The sequence below is a fragment of the Magnolia sinica genome, chromosome 3, assembly GCF_029962835.1.
Source record: "Magnolia sinica isolate HGM2019 chromosome 3, MsV1, whole genome shotgun sequence".
NCBI lineage: Eukaryota > Viridiplantae > Streptophyta > Magnoliopsida > Magnoliales > Magnoliaceae > Magnolia > Magnolia sinica.
In genome coordinates this window covers 2183776-2200237 of record NC_080575.1, presented here as the reverse complement: position 1 = coordinate 2200237, position 16462 = coordinate 2183776, and the positions used below count along the sequence as shown (strand labels likewise).

Sequence of the window (16462 nt, the reverse complement as noted above, 5' to 3'; positions counted from 1 at the left end):
TAAAATCATAAGATACAAGCGAGGTGGGCATCGGACCGAGTCGGATCGGATTGGGGCTAACCCAATTTGGTCCGAAATTTAACTTAGCTAACCCGAACTCGATCCGATCCGGGACCAGGTCCAGGGCATGCGATCCGATCCGATTCGACGCATAGTTGGCCTGACCTGAACCGCGACCGACCTGATCAAGGAAACCGAGTCGGATCGGGTTGGGTGCAATTCGGATCAATTTTTTTGACGGTGAAAAATCATTATCCTCGTTATTATTTTCGGTGTGGGCCATTTGAGCTTTAGATATGATCCATTTTTTTTGCCAAATGATCTAAAATGATCACCAAAAATTGATAAACGGTATGGATATAAAAAAATACATCATTGTGGGGCCCATTTAACGTTGATATCATTTGAGCCGTTCATACAACTCGGAGCTCGAGGGTTACAGCTGGAACGTTACAGTAACGTGTTGTTCAAGATACAGCTGTGAACGTTACAATAACATGTTGTTCAAGATTTCACGTTAGCAAGTTCTGCAGGTGGCTATAAATGATATTATGGGATATTTGTTATATCCAAACTGTCCATCCATTTTGAGAGCCCGTTTTAAGGCTTGAGACAGAAAATAAGATAGATTTAACTATCAAGTGCACCACACTTGAAAAATCATTTTTAGCTGTTATTTGTGGTGTGGTCCATATGATCCTTGGATATAATTTATTTTTTGAATAATACTATATAATGATCTCTAAAACTATATGAACGGTGTAGATATAATAAATACATCACTGTGGGGCCATATAACTTTGACCTCCTTTGAACCGTTCGTACAACTCGGAGCTCGAGGAGCGTTAGTGCTTGACTTAGCACGACACGTGCCTAAGCTATAGGCTGGACGTGGATTGCGTACTACCCGCCCCCGTCCCTAGCTCCGAACGGGCAGTTCTGTGGGCGGGCCCACCGTGATGTATCTATACATCCACATCATCTATCCCTTTTCTCGTATTATTTTAAGGCATCAAAATAAAAATGAGGCAGATCCAACGATCAAATGGACCACACCATTTTTTAAAAAATGAAGTTGTAAATACTTGAAAACGGGTAATTATTACCCTTTGTCCCTTTCACTTGTTTGAAAATGCATTAGAGCTTCTAACTTTAAAACCAGTTCAAAAGAGTCCGTTTAAAATTTTGGACTCACGCTGATGTATATGATAAATCCGTTCTGTCCAAACATTTTTCCACAACATTCTGAAACATGAGTTAAAAAAGAGTCTGATCCAACATTCAAGTGGTCCACACCAAAAGAAAGAGTGGCCCCAAGAAGTTTTTAATGGTTAATGTTTGATTCCCTTTTTCAAGTGGCGTGGTCCATTTGAGATTTGGATATGCCTCATTTTTTGACTCATACCGTAAAATCACCTGCCACAATGAATGAATGGTGTGGATAAGCCACATACATCACGGTGGGACCCACAAATATCTTACAGCTTCCTTGTTTTTTGTGTATAAAAAGTACACTGTCAAATCAAGCCAAGGGAAAAACGAGGTAAGAGGAATTAATTATTATCCTTTCCCAGATATTTACAACTTCCTTGAAAAATCAAACATGCCCTTAATGCTTTGTGAATTTTAATGCAAACAAGAATATTATTTAGCGTAGTTCACTTGAGCGTTGGATATGCCTCATTTTTGTGATTAAGCCTTAAAATAATATAAGAAAAGGAATTGACGGTTTGGATGTACAGATACATCACGGTGGGCCCACTCATAGAACTCAATTTGGAGCTAGGGACTGATGGGGGTAGTATGCAATCCACGTATACTGTACATACAGGGGAGGGGTATACATGCAATTCACTGGTTACTACACCCGGTCCGGATCAGATCAAGTCGAATCGGATCCAAACGGATCGGTTTTCGGTTCGGTTTAATCGATTTTGCTATGTACCCGATTCCGATCCGATTATCATTCGGATCTAGCCAATCTTACCCGAACTTGACCAATCCAGGCCATCGGTTTTGTTCGAATCGCGACGGATCGGGTCCATCTTGCCCACCTCTAGATACAAGTGAGTTTTTTGAGAGGATGAAAAATTAATGAGGAAACCATATGCTAAAACTGCACCATTTTCATTATGATAAATATGGACAAGTCATTTTCCTAACTATAGAATAGGCTCTCTCAAATAATCTAAAGCATGTTTTCGATAGGTTTGGCAATCAAAGGTAGACCACATGATGGAAGATCTAGATCAATAATTAGATTGTTGTATGATAAATATAGACAATCTATTTTCCTAACCATTGAGTGGGTGGTTAAGATCATAGGAAAATATGCTTTCTTATAGTGGTGGCAATCAAGGGTGGGACCTACACGATGGATGTTCTAGATTAATAATTGAAATGTTTGTAGCACAATTAATATGGGACATTCATTTTCCTAATTAATGTTGAATGTACATAAGCATCAACTTTACCGTTGTAACTTATTGATTCAATGGAAAGACAAATCAACAGTTGTGATTATCTACTGCACAACTAGAATCAGCATAATTAACTATGCATGTGTAACATACACCCTCTTTTGGTACCTCCGTCTCTCCAACTAACTGGGGTGGACGCGGATTAGCTGCTGACAGGTTGAGGAGCCAGACTCGCTATTCAAGCTACATCATTTAATTATGTGGGTCCGACCATGATATATGTTTTATATCCACACCATTGATTCACTTGAAGAGATCATTTTAAGCTATGAGCCAAAGAATAAGTCATATCTAAAGTTTGAGTAGACCCCACCACTGAAAACAGTGGAGAGAGTGACGCCCACCATTAAAAGCTTTTAAGGGCCACAAATGTTTTCGCTCAAGTGTTTTCCCTTCTTTAATGTCTGTGTGAACTTATGAACAGGTTAGATCTCAAATAAACATCACGGTTGACCTTAGGAAGGTTTCAACGGTGGGTGTCACTCTACCCACTGTTTTCTGTGGTGAGGTCCACTCCAGCTTTGGATCTGCCTAATTCTTTGATTATGCCTAAAATGATATATCCAAATGGATGAATAGTGTGGATACAAAACATACATCATAGTGGAGCCTACATAACTTAGTGATGTCACTTCAGTACTCAGTGGTTGATTTGCGTCCAACTAGATAGGCTAAATGAATCATATTCTGTCGTTCTACTCTACAAAGGGTTATACCTTCATTTAAACCATACATCATCAAGTCTTACACCCTTTTAAGTTTGAGCTAGAAATAGAAATAGAAATTATAAATGATATTTTGGTTTTGTTTCCATGACATTTCATTATGGTGAGGCCCACATAACCTTGTGATGTCAACACCCCATTAAGGTGTGTGGCACATTATGTCATCACAATTGTGTGTTGATGTCACCAAGTTATGGGTGCTATAAACCTTGTTACATCTACATTATTATATATCATATGAGATCATTTTAGGACATAAATTAAAAACTAAAATAGACTTAAAGCTTAAGTGGAACACACCACAGAAAACGGTGAAATTGAAGGTCTATCATTTGAAAACTTCCTGAGGCTACATAAGGTTTGAATCAATATGATATTTTCCCTTTCATCTAAGTTGGTGTGACCTTGTAAACATGGTAAATGACTAATAAATATAATGATGAGCCTGGAAATTATTGTGTACGTTGTGTGAATAAACGGTGTGGATATAACACATGCATCAATGACATAAACGCATGTTCGAGTTCCGTGGCTATGCAATTTCCGTAATGACAGCTCCGAGGGCAAATCGGCATTTTGGACGCAGATTGCATACTGAGTAACTCAGCACGCTAAGCATTCTGAGTAAACTCTTTGGGATCCATCATGATATACATAAGTTATCTACTCCGTCCATCCATTTTAAGAGATAATTTGAGAGCTCTGGCCCAAAAAAGAATTATATCCAAATCTTAAGCATACCTCACCACAGGAAACAGTGTGAATTGAAATTATACAGTTGAAAATTTCTTAGGGCACAAAAGTTTTGGATCAATATGTTATTTGCGTTTTCCTTTCATTCATGTCTTTTTGATCTTATGGTTGGATGACAAATAAACATCACTGTGGGCCTACCAAGTTTTCAACGGTGGAAGTCATCATTCCCACTGTTTCCCGTGGTGTGGCACACTTGGGCTTTGGGAATTCTTTAATTTTTGACTCAAATACTAAAATGAGAATGAAAAACGGATGGACAGTGTGGATAACCCACAAACAACAGTAAGGCCCAACTGAGTTTACTCAGTACGGTAACAGCGTACTAAGTACTCAGTACGCAATCCCATTTCCGACTTTTTCATTCTACAGATTTTCGGATAGAATCGCGAGAAAAAGATGGACGCTACATGATTCGATTCCAGAACTTTGCACGCATAAATTTGGGACCAAATGACGTGGCGCTTCTCGAGCCTTCCACTGCCTGCGTGTTCGTTTCAGGGCCCTCCACGTGTCCTCCAACCTCATTCCCACGAGCTTCGCACCTCCCTCTTTAAATACGTGCTGGAAGCCCGCAAGCAAGGCATCAGCAATTCTTGCTTCTACGCTCGCTACCTCCTTCCCTTCCGAAGAGTAGATTCGTTCGTAGTCCGTCACAGAGCTTACGCCGGTGATTTTGAGCCGTCGATCATGGCTTCTGGGGCGATGGTGAGTTATTCGTGGCGTTGATTTAATTCCTCTTTTTACGTAAGCTTCCGTACATGAGGAAATGGCATACGAAAATGAGGAATGCGATCTCCACAGCACATTCGCCTCACACATGGGGACGCCGACACGGGTGCGAGATCCTACCCGCTAATCAAAGCGATCCCCAACGCCTCCACCTCGTAACGCGGATTTCCTGCGAAAGCGAAGTTCTTGCGTTGGGAAGCTAGGTGGGGCCCACCGTGATGTTTGTGAAATATCCACCCAGTCCATCCGTTCTGTGAGCTCATTTTAGAACATACAACTAAAAATCGAGTCGGATCCAAGACTCAAGTGGGCCACACGAGGAAACAGTGGGGATTGAACGGCCACCGTTGAAACATTCGTATGGCCTCAGGTTATTGTAATAGGCTAAGTTTTCTCTGTTTTCAGTTCATCCCAGTGGGAATGACCTTATAAACGGTTTGGATGGCATATAAACATCAAGGTGGAGCTCAGGAAGGTTTCAACGGTGGGAATTTCTTTCCCCAGTTTCAACTCTCGTGTGGCCCACATGTCTTGGATACGGCTCATTTTTGGTAGAATGTCCTAAAATAAGCTCAAAAACGGATGGGCAGAGTGGATTTCTCACAAACATCACGGTGGGCCCCACCTAGCTTCCCGTCGCAGGAACTTCATGGGAAAGCTCCCTAGTCTCTGCATCAGTTGCGCTCTTGCTCTTGTGATATTAAATCGCAGACGTTCATCTGGTGGAATAATCTCAGCCGTCAGGTCAACGCGCGGTTTGATCAGACTGCGTATACTGTTTGCCCACTAATGAAAGGCCCGGATCTCATCCGTGCGAGTATAATGACCTTATTGTTACAAGGTGTGGTTAGAGCACCAAATACAATCAGGGTCGGTCTGATACTAAGATCCTAACGGTCCATCTGTTTATTTTGATATTACAGAGTTACTGGAGAACGATGCTGAGTCGAATCGGAGGCACTCGTGGGGTTTCGACGTCAGCACCGACGATGACAATTCCAGCCACGTTGGACGCCCCTTACCCCAAGATATGGTACGTCTGCTTGCTGTCTGTGCTGGATACCATGCACGTCGGGTACCAATCGCTATATGGTACCGCCCCTACAACACGTCCGAAACGGGCCGTGCTGGATCGTAGAAGGCCCATAATCTAATACGGGCCGTGCTGGATCGTAGAAGGCCCATAATCTAATACGGGCCGGGCTCATACAGATCCATGAACTAAGTATCCGTGAGCAAATGATGAATTGGACGGTTATGACTTTTCATTCTGTTCATTCTTTGGGCTATGGCCCTTGATAGAAGGTCCGGATCCATTGCCACGTGGATCAAGATTGGTTTGTAATGTTAACATTGTGCAATGCGCATGATATTCAGATTGCCCAATTTGTATGAATATGCGGTCTGGATTGTGACGTTGGACACCGTTCATCCGTTTTTCCAGCTCATGGTGGGGATTGAACACCGTTGAAATATGATGATGATGTTGTGCTGTGATTTCAGGACTATGAAAGGGGAATTCGTACCTGTGTATGTAGCATTGGGGATGATCGTACTGTCATTGTCGTTCGGGGCTTACACAGCAAAGCATCAGCTGTTGTATGCTCCTAATGTCTACGTAAGCAAGAAGAAGAGAGAGGAGGTGCCTGAGGTTGTGGAACCTGATTACGTGGTAGATGAAGCTGATAAGTTCATCACAAAGTCTTTCTTCAGGAAGGTGGCCCACATCCAGGGCCCCAGCAAAGTCTACGTCGAAGCCAACCCGATCCAAGGTGATCCTTCCAAGAGGTAATGTCTCCGTGTTTACAATTTGCCATTGAATTCCAGCGTCGATTTCTTATGGTCGTCCATCTAAATTGGCATCCGGATAATGGATGGTGTTGATCAGTGGGCCATATAACATGTGGGTTCCAATAGGGATACATTCTGGTTATTGATTGTGTACACCATTTTCAATATGGAGGCCTTTTTGGAAGATAGCAGGTGTCAAAGCTCTGTGGGCCCCACCATGATGTATGTACTTTATCTATACCAGCTCATTGTAGGGCATGATCTAAAAAATAGGTATATAAAGCTCTAGTGGAGCACACTACAGGAAACAGTGAGGATTCAGATCATTCTAGGGCATGATCTAAAAAATAGGCAGATATAAAGCTCAGGTGAACCACACCATAGAAACAGTGGGGGATTGAATGACTGCGTTGAAAACTTCTTTGGGGGCCACAAGTTTTGGGTCCAATTGATATTTTTGTTTTCCCTTCATCCCCATTGTTTCATGTGGTGTGGTCCACTTGAGTTTTGGATATGTCTATTTTTTCGGCCCATGCCCTAAAATTAGCTTTAAAATGGATAAAACTCATACATTATGGTGGGCCCCACAAAAGCTTTAACTCTGAGTGGTATTGGGTCTCCCAGCCAAACGTAGTCCCTTTTTTTTTTAATGTAGTTAGGATGGTCTTGTTGGCCCTGAGCTGCTCATGAATGAATGAATGGTTCAGATCATGGCATGAAAGCAATTTATACCGTCCAGGGAATGGGATGGTAAAATACCGTTATCTTGGGTCGATTGTATCTCTTCCCTTATAATAGATAGTAGTAGACCAATCCATTCTCGTTATGCACTCCTACACATCCATATCTCGGACCCCAACAAGCTGGGCACATGGGCCAAGTTTCTGGCGGTCCGCATGAATCATGTGCATTATAGATATGAAGGTGCTCTCCAATCAGAAAAATCCAACTCGTCGATCGCCAAATGGAAGTGATCTATCAGACGGTCAGGATTGTCCACTTATGGGAGACGGATGATAGTCTGATGAAGGGCCTCGGTATGAGTCAGATGATCACATCTCTATCTGATAAACAAACGTTTAACATTCTCCTCCTCCTTATTCTACTGCAGCCCAAAACGTGCGTAGACATTGAAATCCGTCGGTGTGGATCCTATGGCTATCTAAGCAGGCGATTGTAAATATGAAAAAGACGGTTCTCAGGCAAACAGCTACTTCATTTCTTACTTTTTCATGTTGTTGTAACTATTGTGTAAAGTGTAATAACCCGTGCATGAATGCTGGCTTGAGACTCTACTTTCCCAATCTCTGTTGTTGCTGTGTTTTCCTTCTCTCTCCAGGTCCCATTGAACATTTTGGAAGCTTAATGTGAAAATGGGTGAACGTGGAAAATAATAAAAATATTAATAGTCAACAGTTTGAAAGTGGACATGGAATTTTTTCTCGAATATGGATATTGAAATTTTGAAGAAATGAATGAAAATGTTAAAAGGTGTTAATATGTATTATTTCTTGTTGTTTAGATTAATCTTTAATGAAAATATTGAAGGTCGAAGAGCCCATTGTTACAAAGTACTCGTAGATTAGTATTTGGAAGGAAAAAAAAATTGAAATCTCTTAACCATTTATTAAGAAAAATATAGAATCATATGAGAAAAAAATTATAATCCTATAAAGGTGATCAATTTCTCAGCTACTACTGATATGAACAGCAAAAGTATATTATTGTGAAAATGATATTGATTTCCAGTGTTTCCATGGGAGCTCGGTATAGTGGCCACTCCAGTGGGTACCTGTTGGTATTGGAAAAGCTTGGCGGCCCCACTACAATGTATGTGTGTTGTCCACGCCTTTTATCCATTTTGCTTTGTACATTTTGCGAGCTCATGCAGATCCAAAGCTTAAGTAGACAGCACCACTGGAAATAACGAGGATTGAATGGATTTAATGCCCACTGTCTACCGGTTAAAAGTTTAAAAATATAAAGTTTAAATAACTTTTATTTGTGTTTTCCTTCATTTAGGTTTTATGTGAATGTTTAAAATAACTTCGGATCAAGTTGATATTTCTGTTTTCTTTCATCTAAGTGCGCATATGACTTTACGAACAAGTTGGATCAAGTTGATATTCCTGTTTTCTTTCATCAAAGTGCATATGACTTTATGAACAAGTTGGAATGGCAAATAAACAATCTTAGAAAAGTCTGAAAAGTGAGCATTATTATAAGTGATTCCTGTCGTGCATGGGATCTATCTCATTTTTTGGGCTCAGCTCTTCAAATGAGCTAGAAAAATGGATCAAAGGTCATAAAAACAAAAAAGACAGAATATTTGAAATATTGAAAATAAAATGAATATATCAAAATCATATACATTTTAATAGAAGGCGTGGATAGAACTCATTGCTGTAATGTTACGTGCTATCCAACCTGTTGATTTATGAAGGAAAAAAAAAAAAAAACCATCCAACCTGTTGGTTTATGAAGGGAAAAAAACAAATAACAGCTTGATTGAATGATTTTGCAGCCCACTTATCTACTTAATTTTTTGGGCTCATGCCCTAAAATAATCTAATGGATAGACGGCCTTGATATAGAATACATACATCAAGGTGAGCCCTACGGTAATTGGGGATGTTATTGGAGAATTTGAGCCGATTCCAATTGGGGTAAACACGGCTCAGCCGGCCAAGCAAGATAAACTGACTCGTAGTTTGGAACAAGTCATACTACTCTGTTCAAGTTCTTTTATAGAGCTTTTATGTTAGCATGTAACCCAGAAGAAATCATTACGCGTCTTGTCCGTCGACCCAAAATAGGTGCTCATCAACACCGCGGCTAAATCGTCACAGGAAGGACTCGGATAATAAGGTCGGCTCGGACAGATATATGCCCTACAATTACACTTGAGGATTAACTCCAGTAATGCGCGTATGGAGCAATATCCGACGCACGATCTCAGGGTAACTGCCAACTTCAAAGTATGCGTTGTTCCCGCTAAATGACATAAGTTGTGTCGAGAATGACGAGCACGGTCACTCTATCCAAAAGGTGTAAATACGGGACTTATTTGCATAGACAGATACGTAATATCTCTCACCAAAACCCCCATCTACACGACTTAGACCCAGATTCATAGCCTTGCTTTGGAATTGCAAGGTCCCCTACTCTAGCCGGGGTCTTCTTACTCTTCCTCCTGTGTAGGCATACAGGGCTCGACGCGAGTGCTTGGAACTCGAAGGGGGCGAGCCAGATTTCTGCATCAACATTTTGGTGTCGTCTGTGGGAAGATTGAACAAAAAATCGCTTTTACTACACTGAGAAAGAATGGCAAGAGGAAAGAAGAAAATGCATACGCCAATTATCCTTGTTGATCCCGAGCCATCTAGGGCGTATAACTCAACTTCCAGACTACATATAGAATTTGCACCAACGGAGCCTACTCAACGATCTAGGAACCGAAGAGGCAGATATTAAGAATTACAGAACCAGATGGATATGCTGGTCAATGAGGTCAGCCAAATGAGGCAGTAGATAAACGGGCAACATCCACCTCTAGAGCAGGAGGTAAATGCTCCAACAATTCCATAGCGTCAGGCCCCTGCAGTGTCTCAAGACGCCTCGTGAGGAGCGTCTACTCGAGTACTGATGCAGCCGCGAGAGCCATCAAATCGAGCCCCAACGCATGTCTTGGAGACATCAACACTGGCCCCGACTGCCCTTCGCCATGAATTAGAACCGAGAAGACGAGAAAGGACTCCCAAGCCTGACCAAGTTCAGGAAGCAGTGGTTGAGAACAAATATCCCTGGGAGACTTAGCTCAAAGAACTACGAGGCCAGATCGATACGATGCATCAGACATATCAAACTCAAGTTTCGACCATCGTGGACGCAATGATGGAGGAAACCGAACCACCGTTCACTAGCGAGATAATGAACGCAATGATGCCTCCAAGGTTCCGAATGCCTCCTACCACGCCCTACTCGGGCTTCGGGGATCCTACCAAGCACATGGAATCCTATCGTTCGTGGATGGAGCTCCAGTCAGCCTCCAGACCAATTATATGTCGAGCATTCTCAATAACGCTTATTGGAGCTGCGCGAGGCTGGTATCGACAACTGAAGCCGAGGTCTATCAGCTCGTTCGTAGAGCTAAGTAAAGCTTTCCTCACTCAGTTCATCGTAAGGAAACAACGCAGGAAACCCTCCGCACACCTGCTCACCATCAAGCAGAAAGATGGGGATGCTTTGAAGGACTACATTCTCCGATTTAATGGAGAAGCGATGCAAGTCAACGATTACTCGGACAAGATGGCTCTGGCTACAATAATCTCTGGACTCAAAGAAGGAAAGTTCCTATTCTCGATAGAGAAAAACCCTCCGACTACAATGGGAGAGTTTATGAACCGAGCAGAAAAATATTCAAATGCCGAGGACTTCTTCAGCTCCCGGAAAGGGACCCATCATGCAGGAACCTCCTTCCGGGACAAAAAGCGCAAGGATGCTCCTTTCCAACTGAGCGCGAGCAAAAAGAGGTCAGATGAGGATGGATCCCGTAGCCAAATACCGAGTAGGAAACCCGATAGTCGATTCTGCTCGTACACTCCTCTCAACAAATCTTTAGAGTGGATCCTCTTGGATATCTAAAACAAGAGGCTATTGCATTAGCAGAGCTGTATGAAGACAGAAGCGGGCCAATGAGACAAGCGCAGATATTGTCGCTTCCATCGCGATCATGGGCACAATACCAGTGATTGCATCGACTTGAAGGAGGAGATCAAGACCCTTATTCACAAGGGCCGCTTGTGTTAGTACATAAAAGAAGAGAAACAGGCTCGGAAGGATGAGTAGCAGAGCAGAGCAACAGACGATAGTACCGAGATCCGGACGATATACGGAGGTACGTCTAGAGGAGGAGACTCAAATCAAGCCCGAAAAGCTCATGCTCAGAGCGCTGACCCCGAGCACTACATCCACTTGGCAGATAGGCCGAGAAAGGAACTCCGAGTGAGTCTGTGTAGTCTTACGTTTACGGAAGATGATACACGTGGAATTCAACATCCTTATGATGATGCCCGGTGGTCGCGATGACGATGTCCAATCGTAAGGTGTATTGCATCCTGGTCGATACTGGAAGCTCAGTCGACATCTTATACTCCGAGGCGTTCGACAAGATGGGCATTGACAGGTCACACCTCTGACCTATTCAGACTCGTTGCATGGCTTCACAAGCGATAAGGTTATCTCGGAAGGGGCGATCTCTCTCCCGATCATGGCAGGAGAAGGATAGAATCAAGTCACTCTGTTGGTGGACTTTCTGGTGGTGAACACACCGTCAACGTACAATGTCATCCTCGGAAGGTCATCTCTTGACGCCATGAAGGCGGTGGTATCCACATACCATTTGATGATGAAGTTTCCTGCGACTGGAGGGATCGGCTACCTCCGAGGAGATCAGAGAGAGGCTCGACGTTATTAACCATAGCAATTAGAAAGGACTCGGTAAAATAAGCCCTCACATTCAACGTGTTTAACCCCAGAGAAGATTCTTCGGAGAAGAGTTCCCCCATGGAGGATCTCTTAACCATCCCGCTCGATGATACTGACTCGACCCGAACGATCCAGCTCAGATCGTCATTAATTGCTGATCAACAAAAATGGATCCTGGAGTTTCTGCAGCAACATTGGGACATTTTTTCCTGGTCTTATCATGACATGTCAGGTATCGCCCTTAATGTAATGGTTCACAGGCTGAACGTGGAGCCAGGACATAAGCCGATTAAACAGAAGAGAAGAGCCTTCAAGCCTGATAGGTATGCTGCAATCACCAACAAAGTTACCGAACTCCTCGAGGCAGAGTTCATTGAAGAAATTCATTATCCAAACCGGATTGCGAATGTTATGCTTGTAAAGAAGGCCAACGGAAAATGGAGAGTCTACGTAGACTACTCAGATATGAACAAAGCATGTTCTAAGTATAGCTTTTTCTTTCCCAGGATCGACCAACTGGTCGACAGCACTGTCGGGCACGAGCTCCTCACTTTCATGGATGCGTACTCTGGTTACAATCAGATCGAGATGTATCCTCCGGATAAGTAGAAGACGACATTCGTCACAAATAAGGGACTCTACAGTTACGAGTATTGCCCTTCAGCCTGAAGAATGCGGGCGCTACATATTAGAGGCTAGTAAACGAGATGTTTACCCAGCAGATCGGCCAAACCATGAAGGTCTACGTCGACGACATGCTTGTAAAGAGTGTCAGGGTAGCCGACCATATATCAGACCTCGGGGAAACCTTCTCTATCCTACGAAAGTATCATATGAGATTAAACTTAACCAAGTGTGCATTTGGCGTGGGCTTTGGTAAATTCCTTGATTTTTAAGTTAGCCAGAGAGGCATCAAAGCAAACCCAGACAAGATCAGAGCCCTCCTTGACATGACCTCACCTCGGACAACAGAGGAAATCTAGTGTCTCACTGGAATAGTGGTTACACTCAACCGGTTCATCTCGAGGGCCACAGATAAATGCCTCCCCTTCTTCCAGCAGCTGAAGGGTCATAAGAAGGCGAAGTGGACTTCAAACTGTGAGTAGGCTTTCCAACAGCTGAAGCAATATTTAGGGTCGCTACCGTTGCTATCCAAGCTAGAAAAAGGGGAACCTTTATTTCTCTACTTAGCAATTTCACCATCAGCCGTCAGCTCAGCTCTCATCAGAGAATCCGAAGGGAAGCAGTACCCGGTATATTATATCAGTGAAGCACTAGTCCCGGCGGAGATAAAATATCCGAGTATGGAGAGGCTCGTCCTAGCTTTGGTCGTATCAGCACGATGGCTACGCCTGTACTTCTAGGCACATTCGATAATCGTCCTCACGGACCAACCACTTCGACGGGTGCTTCAGAAGGCTGAAGTATCTGGACGTCTGACCAAGTGGGCTATAGAGCTCGGCGAATTCGACATCGAATATCAACCGAGGACTGCCATCAAGGGTCAAGCAGTGGCTGACTTCATAGTAGATTTCACCGCTCAAAATAGTGAAGCCAAAATATTTGACTCGGATGCATTACCCATTCAGCGCCAAACCTCGTGACCCTCTAGGTACCTCCACTCAACGAAGATACCAGAATGGAATCAGAGGCCATGAACGAATGAACCTTCTTCATGGATGGGTCATTAAATTCGAAGCGAGGCGGAGCAGGAGTTGTCCTAGTTGCTCCCGATTCAACAAGGGTCCAATACGCTATAAGGCTCGGCTTCCGAGCCTCGAATAACGAAGCAGAGTACGAGGCCCTGTTGGCAGCGCTCAGATTGGCAGTCACCTTAGGAGTCCAATTTCTCGATATTTGGTGCGATTCCCAACTCATCGTGAACCGGGTGTTGTCGGAGTATGATGCCAAGGATACCAGAATGATAGCCTACCTGGGCGAAGTACGAAAGCTCATGGATAAATTTCATAAATGCGTCATCAGTCAAATACCAAGAGCTGAAAATTCCTAGGTTGACGCCCTCGTAAAATTGGCCTCAGCAACTGAAGGGAGTATCCTGATGATCATCCCGGTGGAATACTTGGATAGGCCGAGCATCGATCGCATCGACCAGAGGTCTGTCCACCCTATACAACCAATTGCGAGTTGGATGGATACTATAGTCAGGTACTTAATGGATGGTGAGGTTCCTGAGGATAAATTGGAAGCTCGGTGCCTGAGGCTTAAAGCAGTACGGTACATGATCATAGGAGATCTCTGTACAAGAAAGGGTACTCTCAGCCGTATCTGAGATATCTATGGCCCGATGAAGCAGAATGTGTGATCTGTGAAATACATGAAGGAATTTGTGAAAATCACTCCGACAGCCGAGCATTGACATAAAAGATTATCCGGCAATGATACTTTTGGCCAACAATCCAAGAAGACTCCAAAGATTTCGTTCAAAGATACGATAAATGCCAGAGGTTCACCACTGTCCCGAGACAACCAGCAGAAGAGCTGACCCCCATGAGCGGGCCGTGGTCATTTGCTCAGTGGGGGATCGACATCATTGGGCCCTTACCCCAAGGTAAAGGACAAACCAAATATGCGATCATAACGGTGGATTATTTCACCAATAGGCTAAGGCCGAGCCTGTTACAAAAACCACCGAGTAGGAAGTAACAGACTTCGTTAGAAAAACATTATTTGTCGGTTCGGCATACCACACACGATTGTGTCAGACAATGGGAAGCGGTTTGACAATGATAAATTCAAGGGTATGAGTTAAAGGCTCGGTATCACCAATGCCTACTCGTCACCACGGCACTCTCAATCCAATGGCCAGGTGGAGGCTGTGAACAAAATCATCAAGAATCACCTCAAGACTAAGTTAGAGAAGGCCAAGGGTAATTGGGCTGAAGAACTCCCGTTCGTTCTGTGGGCGTACAGAACTACGGCTTGATCAGCTACAGGAGAGACCCCGTTCTCCTTCTCTTATGGTGCGGAGGTCATCGTCCCCGTTAAGATAGGACTTCCCACTACTCGAGTGCGAACCTATCAAGACGAACAGAACACAGAGCAGATTACGACAAGCCTCGACTTGCTTGAAGAGCTAAAGGATACCGTAAGACTGCGAATCGCAACTCGGCATCAGTACGTCGCCCGTTTCTACAATTCCAAGGTTAAAACAAGACATTTTCGATGAGGAGACCTCATCCTTCGCATGTATTCCACAACATAATAGAACCCGGAGTAGGGTCTTTGGGCCCTAACTGGGAGGGACCCTATCGAGTAGTCGACTCAGCTAAACCTGGATCCTACCACCTTGAGGATCTTGAAGGACGACCACTGCCGCATCCTCGAAATGTCGAACATTTGAAGATCTACTATTCCTACGGAAATCAATGTAAGAGTCAAGTTTATTTGTTACAATGACATTTTGAGATGCAATTTTCTACATAATGTTGAGTTATTCTACGTGGTCCACATGAGGCTTCCCCTACAAGGGAGAAGGCCCTGATGATGGGTCGACTACTTAAAAAAGTGATCGCCTCGTCAACCGAGCAAGCTACGAAAGACCATTTCTCATGTGCAGAAATGGAACCCTTCGATGAGCTAACTCTTAAAGAAGAGGTCAGCTCGTCATTGGACAATTCACGCAAGCATAATCCACACAATCAACAACCACCATGTCAAAAAAAATCTCCATTCAAAATGGCGTCGAGGCGCAATAATATTCAGTTACAAAAAGATAAAAAGAAACAAAATTAGTAGTGGCTTAGCCGGCCTGTGGGGGATCGGTGTTGGGGGGTTGGTCATCTGGAGGAGGAACTTCGGTGCTTATGGCCTCGAGGTAGAGGTCTGGGTAAAGCCCCTTAACGTCCTCTAGGCAATTATTATAGTCGTAGTAGTAGATCTTCTCTGCCTCGGTCTCCCTTTGTGCCAAAGTCTTAAAAGCCTCGATAGCAGTAGCGGCCAAGGCCACAAGCTCGGCACGCTAAACGGCAAGACCCTTCTCAACAGCCACCTCTACATCAGCGATAGCATCAAGCTTCGCTTGCCCTAGCTCGCCCGTCAGTCGGGGGTTATCATCCTCCACCATACCCAGGAAGGCTCTCACCTTCACCAGCTCGACATCAGCAAAGTCAAGACGAGACTGGAGCTCGTTGACCTCCCCCTAGAACACCAGTTCCCTCACTGGCCCTCAGCAATAAGGCCCCTAAGCTCCTCTTGCTCCTCGGCTACCGCCTTTAGGAGCGAATCCGCCTCGACCTTCTCTCCTCGAAGGGCCTCTACTTCTCCCGGAAGAGCCTCGATCTCCACATCCTTCCTACTTATCTCCCTCAACCTTTCTCGGGTTGACAAGAACATGGGCAACGCTTGCAAGGAAAAGAAAGCGAAAGATATGTCAAAACCAGGGAAAGACAAATGCAGCTAAGGGAGGGAAGTTGCCTTATAGCAAACCGAAGCGATATCGCGGTGTTGTGTGAGAAGCTTAGCTACCTCCACCTC

At 43.9% G+C, this 16462-nt stretch overlaps 2 protein-coding genes across 2 annotated transcripts; both read left to right on the top strand.

Annotated features, from left to right (window-relative positions):
• Window positions 1-4396: 4396 nt before the first annotated feature.
• LOC131239258 (uncharacterized) lies at window positions 4397-7785 on the top strand. Its single transcript, XM_058236863.1, has 4 exons — window positions 4397-4666; window positions 5614-5723; window positions 6194-6478; window positions 7593-7785. The coding sequence occupies exons 1-4, from the start codon at window positions 4412-4414 to the stop codon at window positions 7606-7608; spliced, it is 666 nt and encodes a 221-aa protein (XP_058092846.1). The 5' UTR covers window positions 4397-4411; the 3' UTR covers window positions 7609-7785.
• A 2590-nt stretch (window positions 7786-10375) lies between these two features.
• On the top strand, window positions 10376-11125 carry LOC131241366 (uncharacterized). Its single transcript, XM_058240184.1, has one exon. It carries the CDS (start codon window positions 10376-10378, stop codon window positions 11123-11125), a length of 750 nt encoding a protein of 249 aa, XP_058096167.1.
• Window positions 11126-16462: the final 5337 nt, after the last annotated feature.

Excerpts from the sequence above, each read along its gene's own strand:
- LOC131239258 (XM_058236863.1), top strand. The coding sequence starts at position 4,412 with ATGACGTGGCGCTTCTCGAGCCTTCCACTGCCTGCGTGTTCGTTTCAG. Across the intron at positions 4,667-5,613 it reads TCATGGCTTCTGGGGCGATG|AGTTACTGGAGAACGATGCT; the intron begins GTGAGTTATTCG and ends TTGATATTACAG. Across the intron at positions 5,724-6,193 it reads GCCCCTTACCCCAAGATATG|GACTATGAAAGGGGAATTCG; the intron begins GTACGTCTGCTT and ends CTGTGATTTCAG.
- LOC131241366 (XM_058240184.1), top strand. The coding sequence starts at position 10,376 with ATGGAGGAAACCGAACCACCGTTCACTAGCGAGATAATGAACGCAATG.